This window comes from Sapajus apella, unplaced genomic scaffold (genome assembly GCF_009761245.1).
Source record: "Sapajus apella isolate SASKATOON/1434 unplaced genomic scaffold, GSC_monkey_1.0 scaffold78, whole genome shotgun sequence".
In the NCBI taxonomy this organism is placed as follows: Eukaryota; Metazoa; Chordata; class Mammalia; order Primates; family Cebidae; genus Sapajus; species Sapajus apella.
The window spans coordinates 9,468,370-9,492,355 of NW_022437018.1; the positions used below are offsets into that span (position 1 = coordinate 9,468,370).

The 23,986-nt window shown below is 37.8% G+C and overlaps 1 protein-coding gene and 1 long non-coding RNA gene across 5 annotated transcripts in view; both read right to left on the minus strand.

Moving 5' to 3' along the window:
- Positions 1-23,986, minus strand: part of CTNNA3 (catenin alpha 3) — a 1,791,515-nt gene that overhangs the window by 1,696,675 nt on the left and 70,854 nt on the right. For 3 of the 4 annotated variants that reach the window (XM_032252666.1, XM_032252665.1, XM_032252664.1), the window contains exon 2: positions 23,259-23,362. In XM_032252666.1, coding sequence (XP_032108557.1) covers positions 23,259-23,357 — 99 coding nt within the window. In that variant the 5' untranslated portion in view covers positions 23,358-23,362. Of the gene's footprint in view, positions 1-23,258; positions 23,363-23,986 lie in introns of those variants that run through there. The other variant, XM_032252667.1, reaches the window with a different exon arrangement.
- Positions 15,895-19,505, minus strand: LOC116533041. The gene is made up of 3 exons (XR_004261054.1): positions 19,492-19,505; positions 17,101-17,105; positions 15,895-16,053 (listed from the first exon to the last, which is right to left on the minus strand). It is a non-coding gene; the product is annotated as an uncharacterized LOC116533041 (long non-coding RNA).

A 23,986-nucleotide genomic window follows, 5' to 3' on the forward strand; every position in this document is an offset into this window, starting at 1 on the left:
AATCTGTCAATACATGTGGACAGATTTTTGCCAAAAACCATTCTCTTCAGGCCCAACAAACTTTGTCCCAGGCCACTGCATGTTCTCTAAGTCCACTGAATTACCCTAAAAATCATTTACTTTACCCCAGATTGACGTATTTCCCCCATCTCTCCTTCTCTATAAAAAAAGGTATAGAAGCATCTGTACCCCACTGGGTTATTAGGTAATTATTTTCCTACTATTCCCCTGTATTATGCACATTGAAAGAAATTTTGTATGTCTTTTCTCCTGTTAATCTGCCTCTTGTCAGTTGATTTTTCAGCAAGGCTTCAGAGGGCAAAGAGGAAGCATTCCCTTTGCCCCTACAGATTTGGCGTTGTGGGCAGGATAACCAAAACCGCTCTGCTCCTCTAGAAGCTGCAGTCAAGGGAACACAGGACCTGACAAGCGAGCAGAATGGTAAGAAATACTTACCAGTCAGACTCCCATTCTCTTTCTCTGTAGAATCTGGTCAAGCAGACAAGGAAAATCAGTTTGTCTCTTTTTCCTTTCCAAATTTAAAATTAGTGGGAGAAAAGCATTTGTATGACTAGTCTTAGGTGTAATGACTCTTCTGTATTTTTGTTATAAATGTTCATATTGTCCCATCCTTTTCCTCACACAAATTGTCTTTATTTTTTTCCTTTGTCTCTGTCTTTCTGTGTCGTTTGTCAAAACAGTCCCTCTTGCTTTATGCCCTTGAAAGCTTGACTTTTGACGAAGTAGGAGCACTATCTCTTGGTCTCTGCCATCCAGTGAGTATGATTCTTGGGTCACATCCAGTGGCCAGCATAAAAGTACTAGGAACCCTGAGGCACCAAAGATATTAAGCGGCACACTCTGTTCCAAATGAGCCAGGCTCTCAGCAAAATTTTTCTTAAATAAGAAATCCCATCCATAAGGGGTTTTTGTTGTCCTAACTCCTGTTGCCTGATTAGTCCCACAGAGTCCAATCCCAGGAGGGCCTACTCAGTGTCACAGATCTGTGACTGGTGCCCCTCCCTCCTCAAATACTGGAGGCACCATATGAACAAACACCTCCTTGACCATCTATGACAAGTGTCCTTTGCTATATAAGACTATTTCTGGAAGTGAATTTTGGGGGGATCATGAGGACTACATCATCACCCCATTATTATACTGCCACTTATACTGTCTATGATAGTCTAAACCTGGAAAGTTACCTCTGAGACTTTCCATGAAAACGGCTCATTAACTTGAGTCACTTATGGAATAAATAAATTGGCTATACTTAAAAGAAAACTTTTTAGAGAGCTCTTGCCTTAAACAGCTATCTTATTGGTACCTATTTAAAAATATGAAAGGAATATAGCCTTAGAAATTATCTTAGTAAGATTTTTTAAATAGAAATTACATTCAAACTTAAAATCCTGTACACTCAAAGTACCTCCTTTGGATCCCATCTAGGATCTGCAAAAAGGCACTCTGGCCTGCAGTCTAATGGCTAGGATTCCACTGTTTCATTGCTGCAGCTCAGGTTTGATTTCCAGTCAGGGAACTAGTCCCTTGGAGATGTAAATCCTTTTACTCAGGGGAAAAAGGAAACATTTATAAAAATTAGTTTGAGGGTCGGGCATGGTGGCTCATGCCTGTAATCCCAGCATTTTGAGAGGCTGAGGCATGAGGATCACTTGAGCCCAGGAGTTCGAGACCAGCCTGGGCAACACAAGACAGACCCCTTCTCTACAAAAAATTAATTTAAAAAATTAGCTGGGTGTGGTGGCATGCATCTGTAGTCTCAAATACTCAGGAGGCTGAGGGAGGACAGCTTGAGCCCAGAGGTCAAGGCTGCTGCACCACTGCACTTCAACCTGGGCAACAGAGCAAAACCTTTTCTCAAAAAAAAAAAGTTTGAATTACTTGTTTTTAATTTATATTTGTGTGACCCTTGACTTTTGAGGGTACCAATTTGTCATTAATCTTTTTCCCTTCCATGGATAGTTATCTTCCTGTTCATCACTAAGTCTCTATTTTCTTCCAGCTGTCTTTGTGGGGTGGCTCTGGATCTTGTGAAGACTGCTTCTTTGTACCTCTTTGGAGATATCTTTTTTGACCTTGGTTAAATCATAAAAGGCTTGTTTTGGTTCTGAATCATTTGGTAGCTACCTTTGATTTAAAAGAAAAAAAGTAAAGTTCAGAATAAATAAAGTTTTTAAAAACATAAAGTTTACTTCTCCTTCCTTTCTCTACCTCTGATATACATGAAGGGATCTAGATAGGACTTCGAGTGACCTTGAAGCCCCTTGAGAAACAAAACAAAAAGGTACCACTGACTCCCTGTTTTGGGGTTCTCTGTTTTCCTCATGGAGACTCAAAAGTCATGAATGGGGTCTTATCAGGTCTAAAAGCTCTACTCTCTTTTGCATTAAACTGCCTCATCTATTTGGCTTTTGTATACATACATGTATAGGTGTGTGTTGTTCACTTGACTTTAATAAATCTTTGGTAAATAAAGCTAGTTTTTAAATTGCTGGTAAAATTAAAATGTCCTCAAAATTTAATTTAGACATTTTTACCTAGGTCTACTGGTCACACAGATTTATGCTATCTCTGTTAGATGTTTTAAGGTCATAAAACTGTTGTTTCTATGATATTGTTGATACTTTCGTAATTTGTATGTAAGCTAAAACTGTAAGTGCTGACTGCTGAGCTCCCAAAAGCCTTACACACATCTTACTGTGACTTGTTGAGCCAAGCCCAATATGGCCCCATCTTCCCTGGTCCAGCTCTGTCTCCTGGTCATGCTGGGAGGGGTCAGACCCTCCCAACATTGTCTTCGCAAGTCTGTCCTCTGCCCTGGGCCCTATACTGGGTGTGTAAATCCAGGATTCAGACAGGCCAAACCCTTTATAGCATCCTCAGTGCCACGTGGGTACTCAGAACCCAGGACAATTAGAGGAGGAACAATGGAGAGGGAACTGTGTCCAGTATCTCAAAGGCCTTAGTTAAGATAAAACTAACTGAAACTGGTTTTGCTTTTTCAAAACAACACATAATAACCTAAATGAATAGCTTTATTTTCCATGAATAATTCAAATATAACTGTTAAAAAAAAGTATTTTTCAATAATTTTAAATCTTAAAGACAGTTTGTGTTAAATTCAGTGGTAATCATGAAATGTTTGAGCCATTTCTAAGTAAGTTAGGATACTAAGACATTAATTATTAAGCATAAAGTTTAGATACTTTGACATCTTGTCCTTATATGGCATAGAAAAGCTAAATATATCTATCTGTTAATGAGCAAAAAACTGATGAAACACCTTTTTAAAAATTATAAAATGGTTTTCATTTACAAACACTGATATAAAACATTTCAAAATTACTTACTTCCTAGGTTTTCAGTAGAAATTAGGGTTATTAAGAGTTACTATTATAATTAGTATATAATTAAAACTACTATATATGAGAAGCAACCATGTATGGAGTATACAAGAGAAGTAAAATGTTATATGAGGATGTGCTTTTGTTGAGAAAAAGCAATTTTATATAGTTCAGAGATTATGTAAAGGTTGTTTCCAAATGAGGAGAAATATGATATAAATAAAAAACTGTGGGTATACAAAGTTGAGGAAAAAAGAGAATTTCAAAATATTGTGTGATTAAAGTGAATGAAATTAATTTCCTGTTTGTTTTTAAACTGAGCCTTAAAATTAAAAATAGTCTATAAAACTAGAATTTTATTTTCTCTTTTGAACGAGATTTTCATATAGTATCAATAAGAAATAGTAAACAACTTTTGTTCACCTTTTGAGCAAACCGCAAAAAAAAAAAAGGTGTGGGAGAAACATATTCTGTGTGCCCCATGCTGTCTTAATAAGTCTTTGGATTATTTGAAAAACTAAGTCTCATCTCTTTAGGGAGTAAAGGTGTTTGGCTTTTTGAAATCTTTTCCTTATTACACTGGCTAAGTGAATGACTTTATTTCAATTTTTGATCAAATGTTTTAAACCTCTGACATATTTGACAAGCTTCCCAAAATAACTTGCAAATTCTAAATTAAGTCTTTTTGACTTCAAACTAACTTTGGGATGTTCCAAAGGGCCCCTGAAGTAACCAAAAGAAAAATAACAAACAGACTTAGTTGATACATTAAATTATATGAGAAGCACTGTCAAATAAGAAATGATGTTTAACCTTTTTTCTGAGTTATATTTATATGGCTATCTTATTAGTATGTGTTCAAAAACTGTATGAAATTTATTAAAATATGATATATCTTGGCATATGTTGTCAGTCATAATTATGACTGCTATGTTGAATTGTTGTAGGCCACAACAAAAAAAGACCAAATTTCCTTGTCAATTGTTTATTTAACCATGGCCATTTTAAGTCCCATTGTCCACAGTTAATTGTTTTATTCTGATGCTTTTTTTTTTCTAAAAGCTTTGTGCAAATCCTGAAGGGTGGGTCTTCAAAGAGGTTCATGGAAATAATACTGACAAATAGAGGTTTCTGACAATTCTAAAACCATATCAGTGAATCAATAAACTGTGTAAAAATTCCAGAAAAAAACTGGACTCATAAAATTGCTAAACTACCATCAAGCAGAACAATAATTAATTACATGGGACTGAACTGATAGAAGACTGAAATCATTATTTATGATTTTTTGTTTATGCTGATTCTTTTTATGTTTTTTTCTTCAGAGTTAAAAAAAAAAACACCTTTAAAGGCTACAATTCTTCTGTGTTATGCACACTGAAATAAATTTTATATGTTATTTCTCCTATTAATCTGCCTTTTCTCAATTGATTTTTAACCTAAACTTGCAGAGGGCAAAGGAGAAATTTGGCCTTCATCCCTACATAGCTTTGAAGGCACTAGGACATGGCTACCTTGGCGTGTTCATTTCCAGTTTCCCAGTGAGTACCACTGGCAGCAGTCACCATCCACCAGCAACAAGCTGAAACCAGACAAAACCGGAAAACGTGGCAGATAGGCTGGGTTGGGAGCACAAGTGAGTCATAATTCAGAGACTTCAAAATTTGGAAATGTGGGAATGAGTATAAGACAGAAGAGGGGTTTTATAGGAAAATCCCCACTCTAGGCATAAGCAAGTGAGGTCAATTGCAGGAACTCTGGGTTGCTGCAGCTAATGGGACTTCCTTTGAATTTGCAAGGAGATTAGGAGGCCGGGGGAATCAGATTACATAAGGACAAGCATCTGGCCTACAGGGCCAGGTGCTCAGAGAACTGAAAACAATGAGTCCCACAGAGACTGAAGTATAATTCTGAGAATAGAATGTGATTTAGAAACTGAAAAAATCTGTTAAAATTTTTTCACAAACTCCTATTGTCACTGAACAGCAAGAGTTTGTAAATCCAAACCTGAAAATGACACTATGACTCAACTCCTCCCCCTTGTTTCTACTTTCTGTGTAACTTTCAGCTTTGCACCTGAATTAACCCTAGGTACTAACTGCTTAAATCTTCGAATATAGTCAACTCCTCAAAGTGAGGATGCTAAGGGGACCAATTCATCATCATCCCCCAGAGGCAGAACTCTCATGGCAGAGCCCCTCACAGGGTTCTTGCCAGCCTATAATTGAGTATCACTAAGTCAGCTGCCAATCCTGATAAAGTTAGCTGTAACAAGGGTGCCAAAGTGTCTTGAGACTATTAGGGAGACTAGAAAAAGGAACCCCTAAAAAGAAGACAAAGGGAATCTAATAGTTATGAGGCTGTTCACAAATATTCCCATTGTCCTCTGAGCACAGGGCAGGATCACATACCCAACATCCACTTTGACCACATAACTTGCTTTGACAAAAGCAATGTGAGTGGAATTGACATATATCACATCCAGGTGAACATGTTAGGAATTCTTGCATGATTCATCATGTTCCATTTCCCCAGTTGCAGTGACAGTGGAACCACATGTTGAGATAAGTCTGTATTACCCTGGGTCTCTGAGTGCCTGCACCACGCAGAGACCTCAGATCACATTGGACATGTAGCTTGAGCAGGAAATAAATTTTTATTAAGCCTCTGAAATTTGGGGGTTTTCTTCTTATCACAGCACAACCTTGCTCATGCTGACTAATATATGGGCTGGTAGACAAACTTGCCCCAATGAGTGTTCCAGAGTTTATAAAAGTTATCCCCAAAGGGACGCCCAGATATAGGTGGGAGACACTATGGACGTAGAAACGAAAAAAGGCCAAGGGTCCTACAAGAGTTAGGAGTGAGCAACAAAGAAGTGTTTATTACTGTTCATCTAAGTCTAGATTTAGTTCTTGAAAACATGGGATAGATTAACAGTCAGAAAGTACATTTGAACCTTTGCCCTTCTAAAAAAAAAATTCAAAAAATAACACATTATTAAGCATTTGTTATTACTATTATTTTAAGGGATTTTGAGTAAGTCAATTCTTTTAACTCACATTCAACATAAATCTGACACTTACCAAACTGTATTTTGTAGCAAATAAGATTGTAGACAGTTTCATTATATAATGACTGTAGCATGATCCAGCAGTTTATATCCCTTTCAGAGAGTATACAACATAGAGATGTAAATTCTTTGAAGCACAATTCTGCATAAATAGACTTTCTGCATTGCATTGCCAAACTTGGATCTTGAAAGTGATAAAGTGCAAATGCCTATAGTTGTAGTCATAAAAATGTAATTGCTGAGAAATTATTTCTGATCCATTGGATGAATGTATTACAGAGGGATGCTGTGTAAGTTATCACACAAGAAACTGAAAATGAATTATTGATATATATCCCAGGCTGAACATCCCTACAAAATGACCTAGTGATTTGCCTGTGCCCAAGAGAAAAAAAAATACATTAAAGATAAATCAGGTTTGGTCAGGAAGACTTTGGTAACCATAAAAGAGCAGAATAAAGATTTATGAAGAAATGAATTCAGAAGTTAGAGTGACATAATAGTATCTATGATCAATCACTCCAAAAATTAAAATGTAATTTTGACTTTGAGTTATATACAGAGGTGATAAGTAATTTCTGTGGAATCCTGAAAGCAAAGGAATATAACATGAAGATAAATCATGAGGAAAGTAAAAAAAAATTTTAATGGGGCTACTGAATTAATAACTTTAGCTGGTGGCAATATGAACTTAAAGATATGAACTTCTTTCAGAATGTTTTCCATTGTAATCAGAGACTATATCAGGTACTTAAACCATGTAACTATTTCAAATTAAACATTCTTTGTAACAGTAGCCAAAATATGGAAACAACCATCTACAGATGAATTAATAAAGAAAATGTGGTGTACATGCAACGGACATATCCCTAGGAAGGGGACTAAAACCAGGAAGCCGAAAAGTGTCATTCTGCAGGCCCGCATCCACAGCACCCCACAAGTTAAGACCCACTGACTTGGAATTCCAACCAGTCAATGCCTGAGATGAGACAAGTTTCTGGGGGAAGGGGCAGCCACCATCTCCGTGGTTAAGTCAACTCAGTCATTCCAGTCTGACAGCTTTGAAGAATACAAATGGTCCAGACAATGAAGGGTCCCTGACAACAGCACAGCTGCCTTGCCAGATCATGGCCAGACTGCTTCTTTAAGCAGGACCCCTGCATCCATTCCTGGGGGGACCTCACTGCAGGAGTTTCAGCCACTCCAGCAAAGGTTCTACGGACAAAGCTCTGATCTCTCCCTGGGATGGAGCTCCCAGAAGGAGGGGTGGCCACCATCTCTGTGGTTCAGTGGACTCAGCCATTCCAGCTTGCCAACTTTGGAGAATACAAACAGTACAGACAAAGAAGGGTCCCCTTTGCCTCAATGCAGCACATCTGCTCCACCAAAAATCATTCTGCAGGCCTCCTTTCAAAGCAACCCACAAGTTAAGACCCACTGACCTGGAATTCCAACCAGCCAATAGCAAAAGTCTGCAGTCGGCCTGAGATGAGACGAGTTTCTGGGGGAAGGGGTGGCCACCATCTCTGTGGTGCTTCTGCTTCTGATCCCATTCCTCCTGACTGAGTGAAACCTCCCAACAGGGGTCTCCAGCCACCTCCTATAGTCACATCAGGAACAGCAACACATTAGTACCCCGCTGGGACGGAGCTTCCAGAGGAAGGAGCAAGCTGCCATCTTTGTTGTTTCACAGCCTTCACTGGTGATACCTCCAGGTATGGGGAAAGTTGAGGCAACTAGGGTCTGGAACAGACCCCCAACAAACCACAGCAGCCAAGAGAAGAGTGGCCTGTTAAAAGAAAAAAAAAACAAAAAACAACACACACACAAAAAGACCCCATAAAAACCCTATTCAAAGGTCAGCAACCTCAAAGATAGAAAGTAGATACGCCCACAAAGATGAGAAACAATCAATGCAAAAACACTGAAAACTCAAAAACCCAGAGTGCCTCTTCTCCTCCAAATGACCACAACATCTCTTCAGCAAAGGCACAGAACTGGGCTGAGGCTGAGATGGCTGAATTGACAGAAGCAGGCTTCAGAAGGTAGATAAGAAGGAACTTTGCTAAGCTAAAAGAGCTCGATTCAAAGAAGCTAAGAAACATGACAAAACAATACAGGATCTGATACCCAGAATAGCCAGTTTAGGGAGGAATGTAACTGGCCTCATGGAGCTGAAAAACACAACGTGAGAACATGACAATGCAATCGCAAGTATCAAGAGCAGAATAGGCCAAGCGAAAGAATCTCAGGGCTTAAAGACTGTCTGAAATAAGACAGGCAGACAACAATAGAGAAAAAAGAATGAAAAGGAATGAATAAAAACTCCAAGAAATATAGGATTACATCGAGAGACCAGACCTATAACTGATTCTGGTACCTGGAAGAGACGGGAAGAATGGAACCAAGTTGGAAAACATACTTCAGGATATCATCCAAGAGAATTTCCCCAACCTAGCAAGTCAGGCCAACTTTCAAATTCAGTAAATGCAGAGAATCCCAGTAAGATACTCTACGAGATCAACCCCAAGACATATAATCATGAGATTCTTCAAGGTTAAAATAAGAGAAAAAAATGTTAAGGGCAGCCAGAAAGAAAGGCCAGGTCACCTACAAAGGGAAGCCCATCAGACTAAGAGCACTCAGTAGAAACCCAATAATGCAGAAGAGATTGGGGGCCGATATTTAACATTCATAAAGAAAATAATTTCCAGCCAAGATGGCCAAATGGGAATAGGTCCAGAGTGCAGTTCCCAGTGAGAGTGACGCAGAAGGCACTGAGTGATCTCCGCATTTCCAACTGAAATACCAGGTTCATCTCAATGGGACTGGTTGGACAGCAGGTGTAGCCCAAGGAGGGCAAACCAAGGCAGGGTGGGGTGCTGCCTCACCTAGTAAGTGTAACAGGCCAGAGGACCGGCCCCCAACCAACAGAGGCCATCAGGGACTTTTCCGGCCATTCTGGCACTCTGGTTCAGATACTGCACTTCTGCCATGGTCTTTACAGCCCACAGACCAGGATATGCCTACTGGGCCAACAAGCACTCTGGGTTTCCAGCACAGACCTGAGTGGCTATTTCAGCCAGCGCTGTGGGTTTCCAGCACAAATCTGAGTGGCTATTTTAACTGGCACCTAGAATGCCAGAGAGACACAGCTGCGCATTCCCCTGAAAAAAAAGGGAGCTGAAGGCAGGGAACCAAGTGATCTGGCTCAGCGGGTCCCACCCCCACAAAGACCAGCAAACTGAAACCCACTGGCTTGAGAGTTTTGCAGCCAGCACAGCAGTTTAAGCTTGACCCAGGACAGTTGAGCTCAGTGGGGAGAAGGGTGTCCACCATTACCAAGGCAGTCTGCCAATACCAAGGTGGTCCACCATTACCCAGGCAGTCCACCATTACTGAGGCAGTTATAACCTTACCTGTGTAAACAAAATCACAAGGAAGTTTACACACCAGCGGGGCAGAGCCCATGGAAGCTCAGCAATGCCTCTGCAGGTAGACTATGACTAGACTCCCTCCTTCCTGAGCAGGACATCTCTGAAAAAAGGCAGCAGCAGCCCATCAGGGACTTATAAATAAAGCCCCAACTTCCCAGGACAGAGCACCAGGGAAAAGGGGCGGTTATGAGTTCAGCTGCAGCAGTCTTAAACCTCTCTGCCCAGCAGCTCTGAATGGAGCAATAGAGCTCCTACCACAGCACTTGAGCTCTGATAAGGGACAAGCTGCCTCCTCAAGCAGCTCCCTGACACCCATATATCCAAAGAGACACCTCATACAGGAGAGCTCTGGCTGACATATCGCAGGTACCCTTCTGAGACGACGCTATCAGTGGAAGAAACAGGCAGCAATCCTTGCTGTTCTGCAGACCCCGCAGGTGATTCCCAGGCAAGCAGGGTCTGGAGTGGACCTCTAGCAGTCCTGCAACAGAGGGGCCTGACTATTAGAAAGCAGAAAGAAATAGCTTCAACATCAACAGAAGGGAACCCTCAGAGACCCCATCCAAAAGTCACCAACTTCAAAGACCAAAGATAGATAATTCCATGGATATGGGAAGAAACCAGCACAAAAAAAGCTGAAATCACAAAAAACCAGAACACCTCTCCTCCTCCAAGGGATCACAATGCCTCACCAGCAAGGGAACAAAACTGGATGCAGAATGAGTTTCACGAATTGACAGAAGTAGGCTTAAGAAGGTGGGTAATAACTAACTTCTCTGGGATAAAGGAACATGTTCTAATCCAATGCAAAGAAACTAAGAACCTTGAAAAAAGGTTAGATGAGATGCTAACTAGAATAACCATCTTAGAGAAGAACATGAATGACTTGATGGAGCTGAAAAACACAGCACGAGAACTTTGCGAAACATGCACAAGTTTCAACAGCCAAATCGATCAAGCAGAAGAAAGTATATCAGAGATAGAAGATCAACTCAATGAAATGAAATGAGAAGGCAAGATTAGAGAAAAAAAGAGTTAAAAGAAATGAACAGAGCATCCAAGAAATATGGGATTATGTGAAAAGACCTAATCTATGTTTCATCAGTGTACCTGAATGTAACAGGGAGAATGAATCCAAGCTGGAAAACACTCTTCAGGATATTACCCAGGAGAACTTCCCCAACCTAGCAAGGGAGGCCAACATTCAAACCCAGGAAATGAGGAGAACACCACAAAGATATTCCTCAAGAAGAGCAGCCCCAAGGCACATAATCATCAGATTCACCAAGGGTTGAAATGAAGGAAAAAACGCTAAGGGCAGCCAGAGCGAAAGGTCAGGTTACCCACAAAGAAAAGCCCATCAGACTCAGTGGATCTCTCAGCAGAAACCCTACAAGCCAGAAGAGTGGGGGCCAATATTCAACATCCTTAAAGAAAAGAATTTTCAACTTAGAATTTCATATCCAGTCAAACAAAGCTTCATAAGTGAAGGAGAAATAAAATCCTTTACAGACAAGCAATTGCGGAGAGATTTGATCACCACCAGGCATGCCTTATAAGAGCTCCGGAAGGAAGCACTAAACATAGAAAGGAAAACCATTAGCAGCCACTACAAAAATGTACCAAATGATAAAGACCATCATCACAATGAAGAAATTGCATCAACTCACTAGCAAAACAGCCAGTTAATATCAAAATGACAGGATCAAATCCACACATAACAATATTAACCTTAAATGTAAATGGACTAAATGCCCCAATCAAAAGACACAGACTGGCAAATTGGATAAAAAGTCATGTGTGCTGTATTCAGGAGACCCATCTCATATACAAAGACACATATAGACTCAAAATAAAGTGATGGAGGAAGATTTACCAAGCAAGTGGAGAACAAAAAAAACAGGGGTTGCAATCCTAGTCTCTGATAAAATGAACTTTAAACCAACAAAGATCAAAAGAGACAAAGAAGGGCATTATATAATGGTAAAGCGATCAATGCAACAAGAAGAGCTAACTATCCTAAATATATATGCACCCAATACAGGAGCACCCAGATAAATAACCAAGTTCTTAACAACCTACAAAGAGACTTAGACTCCCACACAATAACAGTTAGAGACTTTAAGACCACACTGTCAATATTAGACAGATCAACAAGACAGAAAATTAACAAGCATATCTAGGACTTGAACTCAGATCTGGACCAAACAGACCCAGTAGACACATACAGAACTCTCCACCACAAATCCACAGAATATACATTCTTCTCAGCACCACATCACATTTACTCTAAAATTGACCACATAATTGGAAGTAAATCACTCCTCTGAAAATGCAAAAGAACAGAAATCATAACAAACAGTCTCTCAGACCACAGTATAATCAAATTAGAACTCAGGATTTAGAAACTCACTCAAAACCACACAACTACATGGAAACTGAACAATGTGCTGCTGAATGACTACTGGATAAATAATGAAATAAAGGCAGAAATAAAGATGTTCTTCAACACCAATAAGAACGAAGACACAATGTACCAGAATCTCTGGGAAACATTTAAAGCAGTGTCTAGAGGGAAATTTATAGCACTAAGTGCCCACATGAGAAGCTAGGAAAGATCTAAAATTGACACCCTATCATCACAATTAAAAGAGCTAGAGAAGCGAGATCAGACAAATTCAAAAGCTGGCAGAAGACAAGAAATAACTAAGATCAGAGCAGAACTGAAATAGATAGAAACACAAAAAAAACCTTTAAAAAATCAATAAATCCAGGAGCTGGTTTTCTGAAAAGATCAACAAAACAGATAGACCAGTAGCCAGATTAATAAAAAATGAAAGAGAGAAGAATTAAGTAGATGTAATAAAAAATGATAAAGGAGATATCACCACCAATTCCAAGAAATACAAACTACCATCAGAGATTACTACAAACAACTCTATACACATAAACCAGAAATCTAGAAGAAATGGATAAATTCCTGGATACTTATACCCTCCCAAGACTAAACCAAGAAGAAGGTAAATCCCTGAATACACCAGTAACAAGGTCAGAAGTTGAGGCAGCAATTAATAGCCTACCAACCAAAAAACTCCAGATCCAGATTGGTTCACAGCCGAATTCTACCAGACATACAAAGAGGAGCTGGTACCATTCCTTCTGGAACCATTCCAAACAATACAAAAAGAGGGAATCCTCCCTAACTCATTTTATGAGACCAGTATCATCCTGATACCAAAACCTGGCAGAGACACAACTAAAAAAGAAAATTTCAGCCAATATCCATGAAGAACATCGATGCAAAAATCTTCAATAAAATACTGGCAAACCAAATGCAATAGCACATCAAAAAGCTTATCCATCACAATCATGTAGGCTTCATCCTAGGGATGCAAGGCTAGTTCAACATCCACAAGTCTATAAACATAATCCATCACATAAACAGAACCAAAGACAAGAACCACATGATCATCTCAATAGATGCAGAGAAGACCTTTGACAAAATTCAACAGCCCTTTATGCTAAAAATTCTCAACACACTAGGTATCAATGGAACATATCTCAAAATAATAAAAGCTATTTATGACAAACCCACAGCCAATATCATACTGAATGAGCAAAAATTGGAAGCATTCACTTTGAAAACTGGCACTAGACAAGGGTGCCCTCTCTCACCATTCCTATTCGGCATAGCATTGGAAGTTCTAGCCAGAGCAATTAGGCAAGAAAAAGAAATAAATGGTTTCCAATTAGGAAAAGAGAAAGTCAAATTGTCTCTATTTGCAGATGACATGATTGTATATTTAGAAGACCCCATCATCTCAGCCCAAAATCTCCTTAAGATGATAAGCAACTTCAGCAAAGTCTCAGGATACAAAATTAATGTGCAAAAATCACAAGCATTCCTATACACCAATAACAGACAAACAGAGAGCCAAATCATGAATGAACTCCCATTCACAATTGCTACAAAGAGAATAAAATACCTAGGAATACAACTAACAAAGGACATGAAGGACCTCTTCAAGGAGAACTACAGACCGCTGCTCAAGGAAATAAAAGAGGACAAAAACAGATGGAAAAACATCCCATGCTCATGGTTAGGAATAATAAATACTGTAAAAATGGCCATACTGCCCCAAGTAATTTACAGATTCAATGCTGTCCCCATCAAGGTACCACTGACCTTCTTCACAGAAGTGGAAAAAACACCTTAAACTTCATATGGAACGAAAAAAGAGCCCACATAGCCAAGAAAATCCTAAGTTAAAAAAAAAAAAACAAAAAACAAAGCTGGAGGCATCAACTACCTGACTTCAAATTTTACTACAAGGCTACAGTAACCAAAACAGCATGGTACTAGTACCAAAACAGAGATATAGACCAATGGAACAGAACAGAGGCCTCGGAAGTAATGCCATACATCTACAACCTTCTGATCTTTGACAAACCTGACAAAAACAAGCAATGGGAAAAGGATTCCCTGTTTAATAAATGGAGTTGGGAAAACTGGCTAGCCATGTGCAGAAAGCTAAAACTGGACCCCTTCCTGAGACCTTATACAAAAACTAACTCTAGATGGATTAAAGATTTAAACATGAGTACTAACACCATAGAAACTCTAGAAGAAAACCAAGGCAATACCATACCAGACACAGCCATAAGCAAGGACTTCATGACTAAAACACCAAAGCAATGGTAACAAAAGCCAAAATAGACAAATGGGATCTAACTAAACTTAAGAGCTTCTGCACAGCAAAAGAAACTATCATTAGAGTGAACCAGCAACCAACAGAGTGGGAAAAAATTTTTGCAAGCTACCCATCTGACAAAGAGCCAATATCCAGAATCTACAAAGAACTAAAACAAATTTATAAGAAAAAAACAAACAACCCCATATAAAGTGGGTGAAGGATATGAACAGACACTTTTCAAAAGAAGACATTTATGCAGCCAACAAACATATGAAAAAATGCTCATCATCACTGGTCATTAGAGAAATGCAAATCAAAACCACATTGAGATACCATCTCACGCCAGTTAGAATGGCGATCGTTAAAAAATCTGGAGACAACAGATGTTGGAGAGGATGTGGAGAGACAGGAATTCTTTTACACTGTTGGGAGTGTAAATTAGCTCAACCATTGTGGAAGAGAGTGTGATGATTCATCAAGGATCTAGAAATAGAAATACCATTTGATCTAGCAATCCCGTTACTGGGTTATATACACAAAGGATTATAAATCATTCTACCATAAAGACACATGCACATGTATGTTCATTGCAGCACTGTTCACAATAGCAAAGACTTGGAACCAACCGAAATGCCCATCAATGATAGACTGGATAAAGAAAATGTGGCACATATATACCATGGAATACCATGCAGCCATAAAAAAGGATGAGTTCATGTCCTTTGCAGGGATATGGATGAATCTGGAAACCATCATTCTCAGTAAACTGATAAAAGAACAGAAAACCAAACACTGCATGTTCTCACTCATAAGTGGGTGCTGAACAATGAGAACACATGAACACAGGGAGGAGAACATCAGTGAGAACACACTGGGGTCTGTTGTGGGGTGGGAGGCTAAGGGAGGAATAGCAGGCAGTGGGGAGATTATATTAGGAAAAATACCTAATGTAGGTGACGGGGGATGGAGCGAGCAAACCACCATGGCGTGTGTATACCTATGTAACAATCCTGTAAGATCTGTACATGTACCCCAGAACTTAAAGTATAATAAAAAAAGATAAAAGAGTTTCCAACCCAGAATTTCATATCTGGCCAAACTAAGCTTCATACACAAAGGAGAAATAAAATCCTTTTCAGTCAGGCAAATGCTGAGGGAATTGGTCACCATCAGGCCTGCCTTGTAAGTGCTCCTAAAGGAAGCACTAAATATGGAAAAGAAAAAGCATTATCAGCCACGAAAAAACACACTGAAGTACACAGACCAGTGACACTATGAAGCAACCACATAAACAAGTCTGCAAAATAACCAGCTAGCATCATGATGACAGGATCAAATTCATACATAACATTAAACTTAAATGTAAGTGAGGTAAATGTTCCAATTTAAAAACACAGAATGACAAGCTGGATAAAGAGGCAAGACCCATCAGAGTGCTGTCTTCAAGAGACCTATCTCATATGCAAAGACACACATAGGCTCAACTTAAAGGGACACTGGGAAATTTACCAAGCAAATGGAAAACAGAAAAGAAAACCAGAGGTTGCAATCCTATTTTCTGACAAAATAGACTTTAAAATACAAAGGTCAAAAAAGACAAAGAAGGGCATTACATAATGTAAAGGATTCCAATCAAAAAGAATAGCTAACTTATATGCATGTACCCAATCCAGAAGCACCCAGATACATAAAGCAAGTTCTTAGAAACCTACAAAGAGGCTTAGATTGGAAAATTTAAACACCCCACTGACAATGTTAGACAGATCCTCAAGATAGAAAATTAACAAAGATATTCAGGACCTGAACTCAGCTCTGGATCAAGTAGACCTAATAGATATCTACAGAACTCTCCACCCAAAAACAACAGAATATATATTCTCATTCATCACATGGTATGTACTCCAAAATTGATTACATAATCAGAAGTAAAATACCCCTCTGCAAAAGCAAAGGAACTGAAATAATACAGTCTCTCAGATCCAGCACAAACAAATTAGAACTCAAGATTAAGAAATTCACTCAAAACCACACAACTGTATGGAAATTGACCAACTTGCTTCTGAATGATTCTTGGGTAAATAATGAAATTAAGGCAAAAATCAAGAATTCTTTGAAACTAATGGGAACAAAAAGACCACTTACCAGAATCTCTGGGACACAGCTAAAGTAGCATTAGGAAGGAAATTTATAGCACTAAATGCCCACATCAAAAAGCTTGAAAGATCTCAAGTTAACAAACTAATATCTCAACTAAACGAACTAGAGAACCAAGAGCAAACAAACCTGAAAGCTAGCAGAAGACAAGAAATAACCAAAATCAGAGTTTAACTGAAGGAGATAGAGACACAAAAAACACTTCAAAAACTCAATGAATCCAGGAGGTGTTTTTTGAAAAAGTTAATAAAATAGATCACTAGCTAGACTAATAAAGAAGAAAAGAGAGAAAAATCAAATAAACACAATTAGAAATGATAAGCTGGATATCACCATACAAACAACCATCAGAGAATACTATAAATACCTCTATGCACATAAACTAGAAAATCTAGAAGAAACAGATAAATTCCTGGACACATACACATTCCCAAGACTGAACCAGGAAAAAACTGAATGCCTGCCTGAATAGACCAATAAAGAGTTTTGAAATTGAGGCAGCAATAAATAGCCTACCAACCAAAAAAAGCCCAGGATCAGAGGATTTATAGCTGAATTCTACCAAAGATACAAAGAAGAGCTGGTATCATTTCTACTGAAACTATTCCAAAAAGTTAAAAAGAAGGGACTCCTCTTTCATTCATTCTATGAAGCCAGCATCATCCTGATACCAAAATCTGGCAGAGTTACAACAAAAATAAATAAATCTTCAGGCCAATATCATTAATGAACGTCAATGCAAATATCTTCAATAAAATACTGGCAAACTGAATCCAATAGCACAGAAAAAAAATTATCCACCATGACCAAGTTGTCTTCATCTCTGGGATACAAGGTTGGTTCAACATATGCAAATCAACAAATGTGATTCATCACATAAACAGAACTAAAGACCAAAACTACATGATTATCTCAATAGATGTGGAAAAGGCCTTCAATAAAATTAAACATCCCTTCATGTTAACAACTATCAATAAACTAGGTATTGAAGAAACATATCTCAAAAAAATAAGAAACATCTATTACAAACACATAGCCAATATCATACTAAATGGGCAAACGGTGGAAGCACTCCCCTTGAAAAGACACAAGATAAGGATGCCCTCTCTCACCATTCCCATTCAACATAGTATTGGAAGTTCTGGCCAGGACAATAAGGCCAAGAGAAAGAAATAAAGAGCATTCAAAAAGGAAGAGAGAAAGTCAAATCATCTTTGTTTGCAGATGACATGATCCTATATCTAGAAAAAGCCCATTGTCTTAGCCCAAAATCTTCTTAAGCTGATAAGCAACTTCAAGAAAGTCTCAGGATACAAAATCACTGTGCAAAAATTGCTAGCATTACCTACACACCAACAACAGGCAAGCAGAGAGCCAAATCATGAATGAACTCTCAATTATGATTGCTACAAAAAGAATAAAAGACCTAAGAACACAGCTAACAAGGGAAGTGAAAGCACTCTTTAAGGAGAACTACAAACCACTGCTCAAAGAAATCAGAAAGGACACAAACAAATGGAGAAACATTCCATTCTCATGGATTGGAAGAATCAGTATTATTAAAATGGCCATAATGCCCAAAGTAATTTGTAGGTTCAGTGTTATTCCTATTAAACTACCACTGGAATTCTTCACAGAATTAGGGGAAAAAAACTATTTTAAAATTTATATGGAACCCAAAACAGCCCAAATAGCCAAAACAATTCTAAGCAAAAAAGAACAAAGCTGGAGGCATCACACTACCCAAATTCAAACTATACTACAGAGCTACAGTAACCAAAACAGCATACTACTTGTATAAAAACAGACACATAGACCAATGGAACAGAATTGAGAACTCGGAAATAAGACCACAAACCTACAGCCATCTGATCTCTGACAAACCTGACAAAAACAAGCAATGGTGGAAAGATTTCATACTTAATAAATGGTGCTAGGAGAACTGGCTAGCCACATGCAGAAAACTGAAACTGGACCCCTTCCTTACACCATATATAAAAATTAACCCAACATGGATTAAAGATTTAAATGTAAAACCCAAAACTATAAAAACCCTAGAAGAAAACTGAGGTGATACCATTCAGGACATAGGCACAGGCAAAATTTCACAAGGAAAATGCCAAAACCAATTTCAACAAAAGCAAAAATAGACAAATGAGATCTAATTAAACTAAAGAACTTCTGCACAGCAAAAGTAACTATTATCAGAGTGAACAGACAAACTACAGAATCAAAGAAAATTTTTGCAATCTATCCATCTGACAAAGGTCTAATATCCAGAGTCTACAAGGAATCAAACAAATTTACAAGAAAAAACAAACCATTAAAAAGTGGGCAAAAGACACAAAAAGACACTTCTCAAAAGAAGACACACATTTGGTCAATAAGCATTAAAAAAGTTCAACATCAGTAATCACCGGAGAAATGCAAATCAAAATGACAGTGAGATACCATCTCATGTGATCAGAACGGCTATTATTAAAAAGCCAAAAAAACAACAGATGCTGACAAGGTTGCAGAGAAAAAGGAATGCTTTTCCATTGTTGGTGGGTTTGTACATTAGTTCAACCATTGTGGAAGACAGCGTGGTGATTCCTCAAAGACCTAGATGCAGAAATACCATTTGACTCAGCAATCCCATTACTGGGATGTACCCAAAGTAATATATATCATTCTATTATAAAGATACATGCACGTGTATGTTCGTTGCAGCACTATTCACAATAGCAAAAGCATGGAATCAACCTAAACGTCCATCGGTGACAGACTGGATAAAGAAAATGTGGTACAAATATACCATGGAATACTATGCAGTCATAAAAAGGAACAAGATCCGACGGGCATAGTGGCTCATGCCTGTAATCCCAGCACTTTGGAAGGCCGAGGTGGGCAGATCACGAGGTCAAGAGATCGAGACCATCCTGGCCAACATGGTGAAACCCCATCTCTACTAAAAAAAAATACAAAAATTAGCTGGATGTGATGGCGCACGCCTGTAGTCCCAGCTACTCGGGAGGCTGGGGAAGAGGAATAGCTTGAACCTGGGAGGCAGAGGCTGCAGTGAGCCAAGATCGCACCACTGCACTCCAGCCTGGCACCTGGCGACAGAGCAAGACTCTGTCTCAAAAAAAAAAAAAAGGGGGAACAAGATCATGTCCTTTGCAGGGACAGGGATGGAGTTGGAAGTCATTATCCTCAGCAAACTAATGCAGGAACAGAAAACCAAACACCACATGTTCTGACTTATAAGTGAGAGCTGAATGATGAGAACACACAGACTCATGGAGAGAACACACTGAGGCCTGTCAGTGGCCATGGAAGGAGGGAGAGCATCAGGAAGAATAGCTAATGGATGCTGGGCTTAATACCTAGGTGATGAAATGATCTGTGCAACAAACCACCATGGCACATGTTTACCTAAGTAACAAACCTGCACATCCTGCACATGTACTCCTGAATTTAAAATAAAAGTTGATAACAAAAAAATATTGAGGTCTACTTAGTCTTTTCAAATAAATAGCTTATTCTTATCTAAAAAAATAAAAATAAACACTCTTCGAAAAACAAACAAGAATGTGATGAGACACTTAACATGATGTTATCCTAGAAAGAAATACCTTTAATATAATTTAACGAGATATTTTGTGTTGGTGGGTAATACATGATCAAAGTGACAGGTACAAGAAGGCTGAACATCACATCCAAAAGATCAGTTATTTTAAAATATAACTCTTTGACTTTGAAATGTACTGGTTTTTCATAAGGAGAATCCCATTATAATGAAAATCAAGAGTGTATACAAATAATTTTGTTAAATGGAATTCTGCTTTATGAGATAGTTATTGTACATAGTTGATAGTATATAAATTATTATTTGAATTTAATATGACTTGAGTATTGCTAAGACCTCGAAATCATTTTTTGTAACTGAGACATTGATGTTGTATACCAAAGCACTTTTAAGAAATCAGTGAATATTTCGAAAACATTGACAACAATCTTAAGGAAGACAAAATTAGCAATTATATTTACATGTAACTGAGAACTGTCTGGTATGTAAAAGGTAATGAGTTCCCTTTCAATGTCTTCCCTACTTGTGGGTCATGAAAAGTTTGAATCCGGGAACATCAAAAGTCCTCTAAAATTAACATAATCACACTTTTTTAAAGAGACACATTTCTTTCCAATCAAACAAGATTATTCAGGTCATTTTCATCTTTCTAATTTTATAGGTGGGCTCAATAAATGTTTATAGATGGTTATAATCAGTTTAGAACATGCCATAAAACACACACACAGACACACAAACACACACACACACTGGACTAGCATTACCCTTTAATGTAAATTTACTTAGAATACTTTATATTAACTTCTTTAGCAATGTACTTGACTAAAGAAAAATATCTATTAGTTTCGGTTGGAATATAAAAAATAGTTTCCCTGTGATACTCTCTCTGTTTTTAAGCAATATTTCAGCAACCTTTGTGATTAGCAAGTTTTAAGTGACCAACTCTAATTTTCCATTGTTATAGAGCAAATAAGGGTATACACTAGCATTAATGTACTTGTTTTCACCAGCCATCTCCAAAATGAAGGTCATTTCCCTATTCCCATTCCTTATAATTGCATAGAAACAAAACCTTAAATGACTTGTGAGAACTCATTTAAAACTGTCCCCAAAAAATTAGTGATATGTATGAAAAAGTATAAAAATACTCATATCTTGGCCATTAACTTTTACATTTGTAACTAATTCTAGTGAAATAATATAAATTGTACATGACAAAAATGTACGTACAATGATGTTCAGCACAGTAATATTTATAATAGGAAAAAAATAGAAACACACAAATGTCCAAAAATGCGAGGCTACTTTAAAAAATTATAGTGCAGCCATATAATGTATAAGTAAATAGCAGTTTTATTAAATCATACTTACAAAAAAATAGGGAAATTATTAAAATATCATTTTAAATGGAAAAATGGAATTAAAGCCTATATATATAGGACTATCTCCACTTGTTACACACACACACATATATGTGTGTGTGTGTGTGTATATATATATATATATATATTCTTCATGTATGTATAACATATATACATGTAAGGATATATATAAAGAAGATATATTTTTTAATATTACAAAGTACAAAGATGATAAAAATCACCCATAATTTTGATGTGCTAGAAGTAAATGCACCAAAATATTAATGTTTATCTCTTCAGAAAATTATGAGTGTTTTTATTCTATTTTTTGTAACTTTTTTGGCATTCCAATTTTTTTGTGAACTTACTCAGAAAAACAAATGAGTTTTTTTTCTTTTTTTTTTTCTTTTTTTTAGACAAGGTCTCGCTGTGTTGCCCAGGCTGGTCTTGAACTCATGGGCTCAAGCGATCCTCCTGCCTCAGCCTTCTGAAAGTGCTGGGATTATAGGCATGTGCCATTGCACCCAGCCTTTTTTCTTTTTAACATAAAACTGTTTAGTGGGTGGCTAAGACGGACTTTAATGAAGTCTCCACAGTTATCTAGTATAAATTTCACACCAGACATTAGTGTTGTTAAGACTGCCAAAGTTAACTATTAAGATATCATCAGGGAGGCACATGTTTTGAATTGTCTTTCCCATAGCAGATTATCGACTTGTACTAAGTAAAAATATGTACAAAGTCTATTCTCATAGCTACTCCCCTCCCCACATCCATCTCACAAAAAAGATAAGCAGAACATATTTACATGATCTGAGGAAAGATCAGCATAGTTATTCACCCAAGTAACCTTCGGGTTCTTTGAGTCCCTGGAAAAAGGGACTCGCATCTTATGTTAGGAGGCATAATGTAAGGTCGGCCTAAAGGGAAGTTCCCTCATAAATTGTGGGTTAAGGACAAAAATTTAAATCTATACCACTGCATAAATTTATTTAAGCTCTGCCTTTAAAAAGTCCAATACATAAAATCTGGACTTACATAATAAAAAAAAGTCAGAATCATTATGTATATCATCAAAGGATTTTTCACCTTATGAAAGACTTTGTCACAGAATTCCTATAAATAGCTGCTTGGCTCATACATTTTCACATTTTAAAAATACTTTCCTATTTGACAAATAAGATGCCATGTTCCTGAGGCAAGTTAGTGAAATTCTCTAGGTCTCAGTTTCGTCATCTATATAATAAAGACGGTTTTAACCATCCTACCTGCCTCATTCAGTTTTCATGATTATCAAAGAAATAATTTATATAAAGGTACTCTGAAAATTGTGTGTGTGTGTGTGTGTGTGTGTGTGTGTGTGTGTGCGCGCGCGCGCGCGCAACTGCTATTAGTGCTAAAAGATAATGTGGGGAAAAACTTTAAGAATTTTATTATTACCAAATACACACTTTTTCACATCTTAACAACTCTTTAAATAAAGGATAATTTTAGATGACATATTCATATATAAAAATCAAATCTTTTATTTCCTCATTCATTTTTCCCACATTTTTAATTCTTCTGCAGTTACTATATGTCATAATTTCCATGGTATTAATACCTGGATTATAAGAGGCTCCAGCAGCTTCTCTACGGTGAATGTTTGGACCTGCAGATCCTGGGGATCAATATTCAGAGTGACTGGTGTTTCAGCTGACATGCTGCCTGTGTACAAACACAAAAAGATGCTTATTAATAAAAAAAAATGTTTTCTAAAGAAGAGCACTCATGAAAATCATGGAGTAGGTAAAACGTGTATTCAGCACCTCTTCTTGATATCAGTTGTAGCCCTCAGAGGACCAGGGTACAAAATCTACCTTCAGAGAAAGAAGATATTCACCGACTGTTCTCTGAGGTCATGCTGTCTGGGCTTAGGTCCTTTAACAAATTAATCTGCACCAGTATGTTCATGACTAAATTGCTAACTCATCCGAGGTGGGTTTGCATTTGATCAGTAGTCTTAAGTGATCAGAATGATGAGACATATCTTACAGCATCCAAGGCCTTTGACTTCTGTGAAATCACAGCATTGAGGCAGCCTATGCCCATATTTTGATTCTTCTTGTTAATGATGACTTAGACAAGGAAGAAGTAAAACTTTGAAAGACATGGGAACAAGTAAAGATACATCTTTACTTGATTTGAAGATTGTTTATTTGAGGGTTTTGATTGGAGACGGTTAAGGGCAATCTACCTTCTTGGACCAGAAAGAAATTAATATAAATTGCACAGTTGCTGTTAAAAGAAGCCCTGGAGAAGGCATTTGATATTTGGGCAAGACAAAAGAAG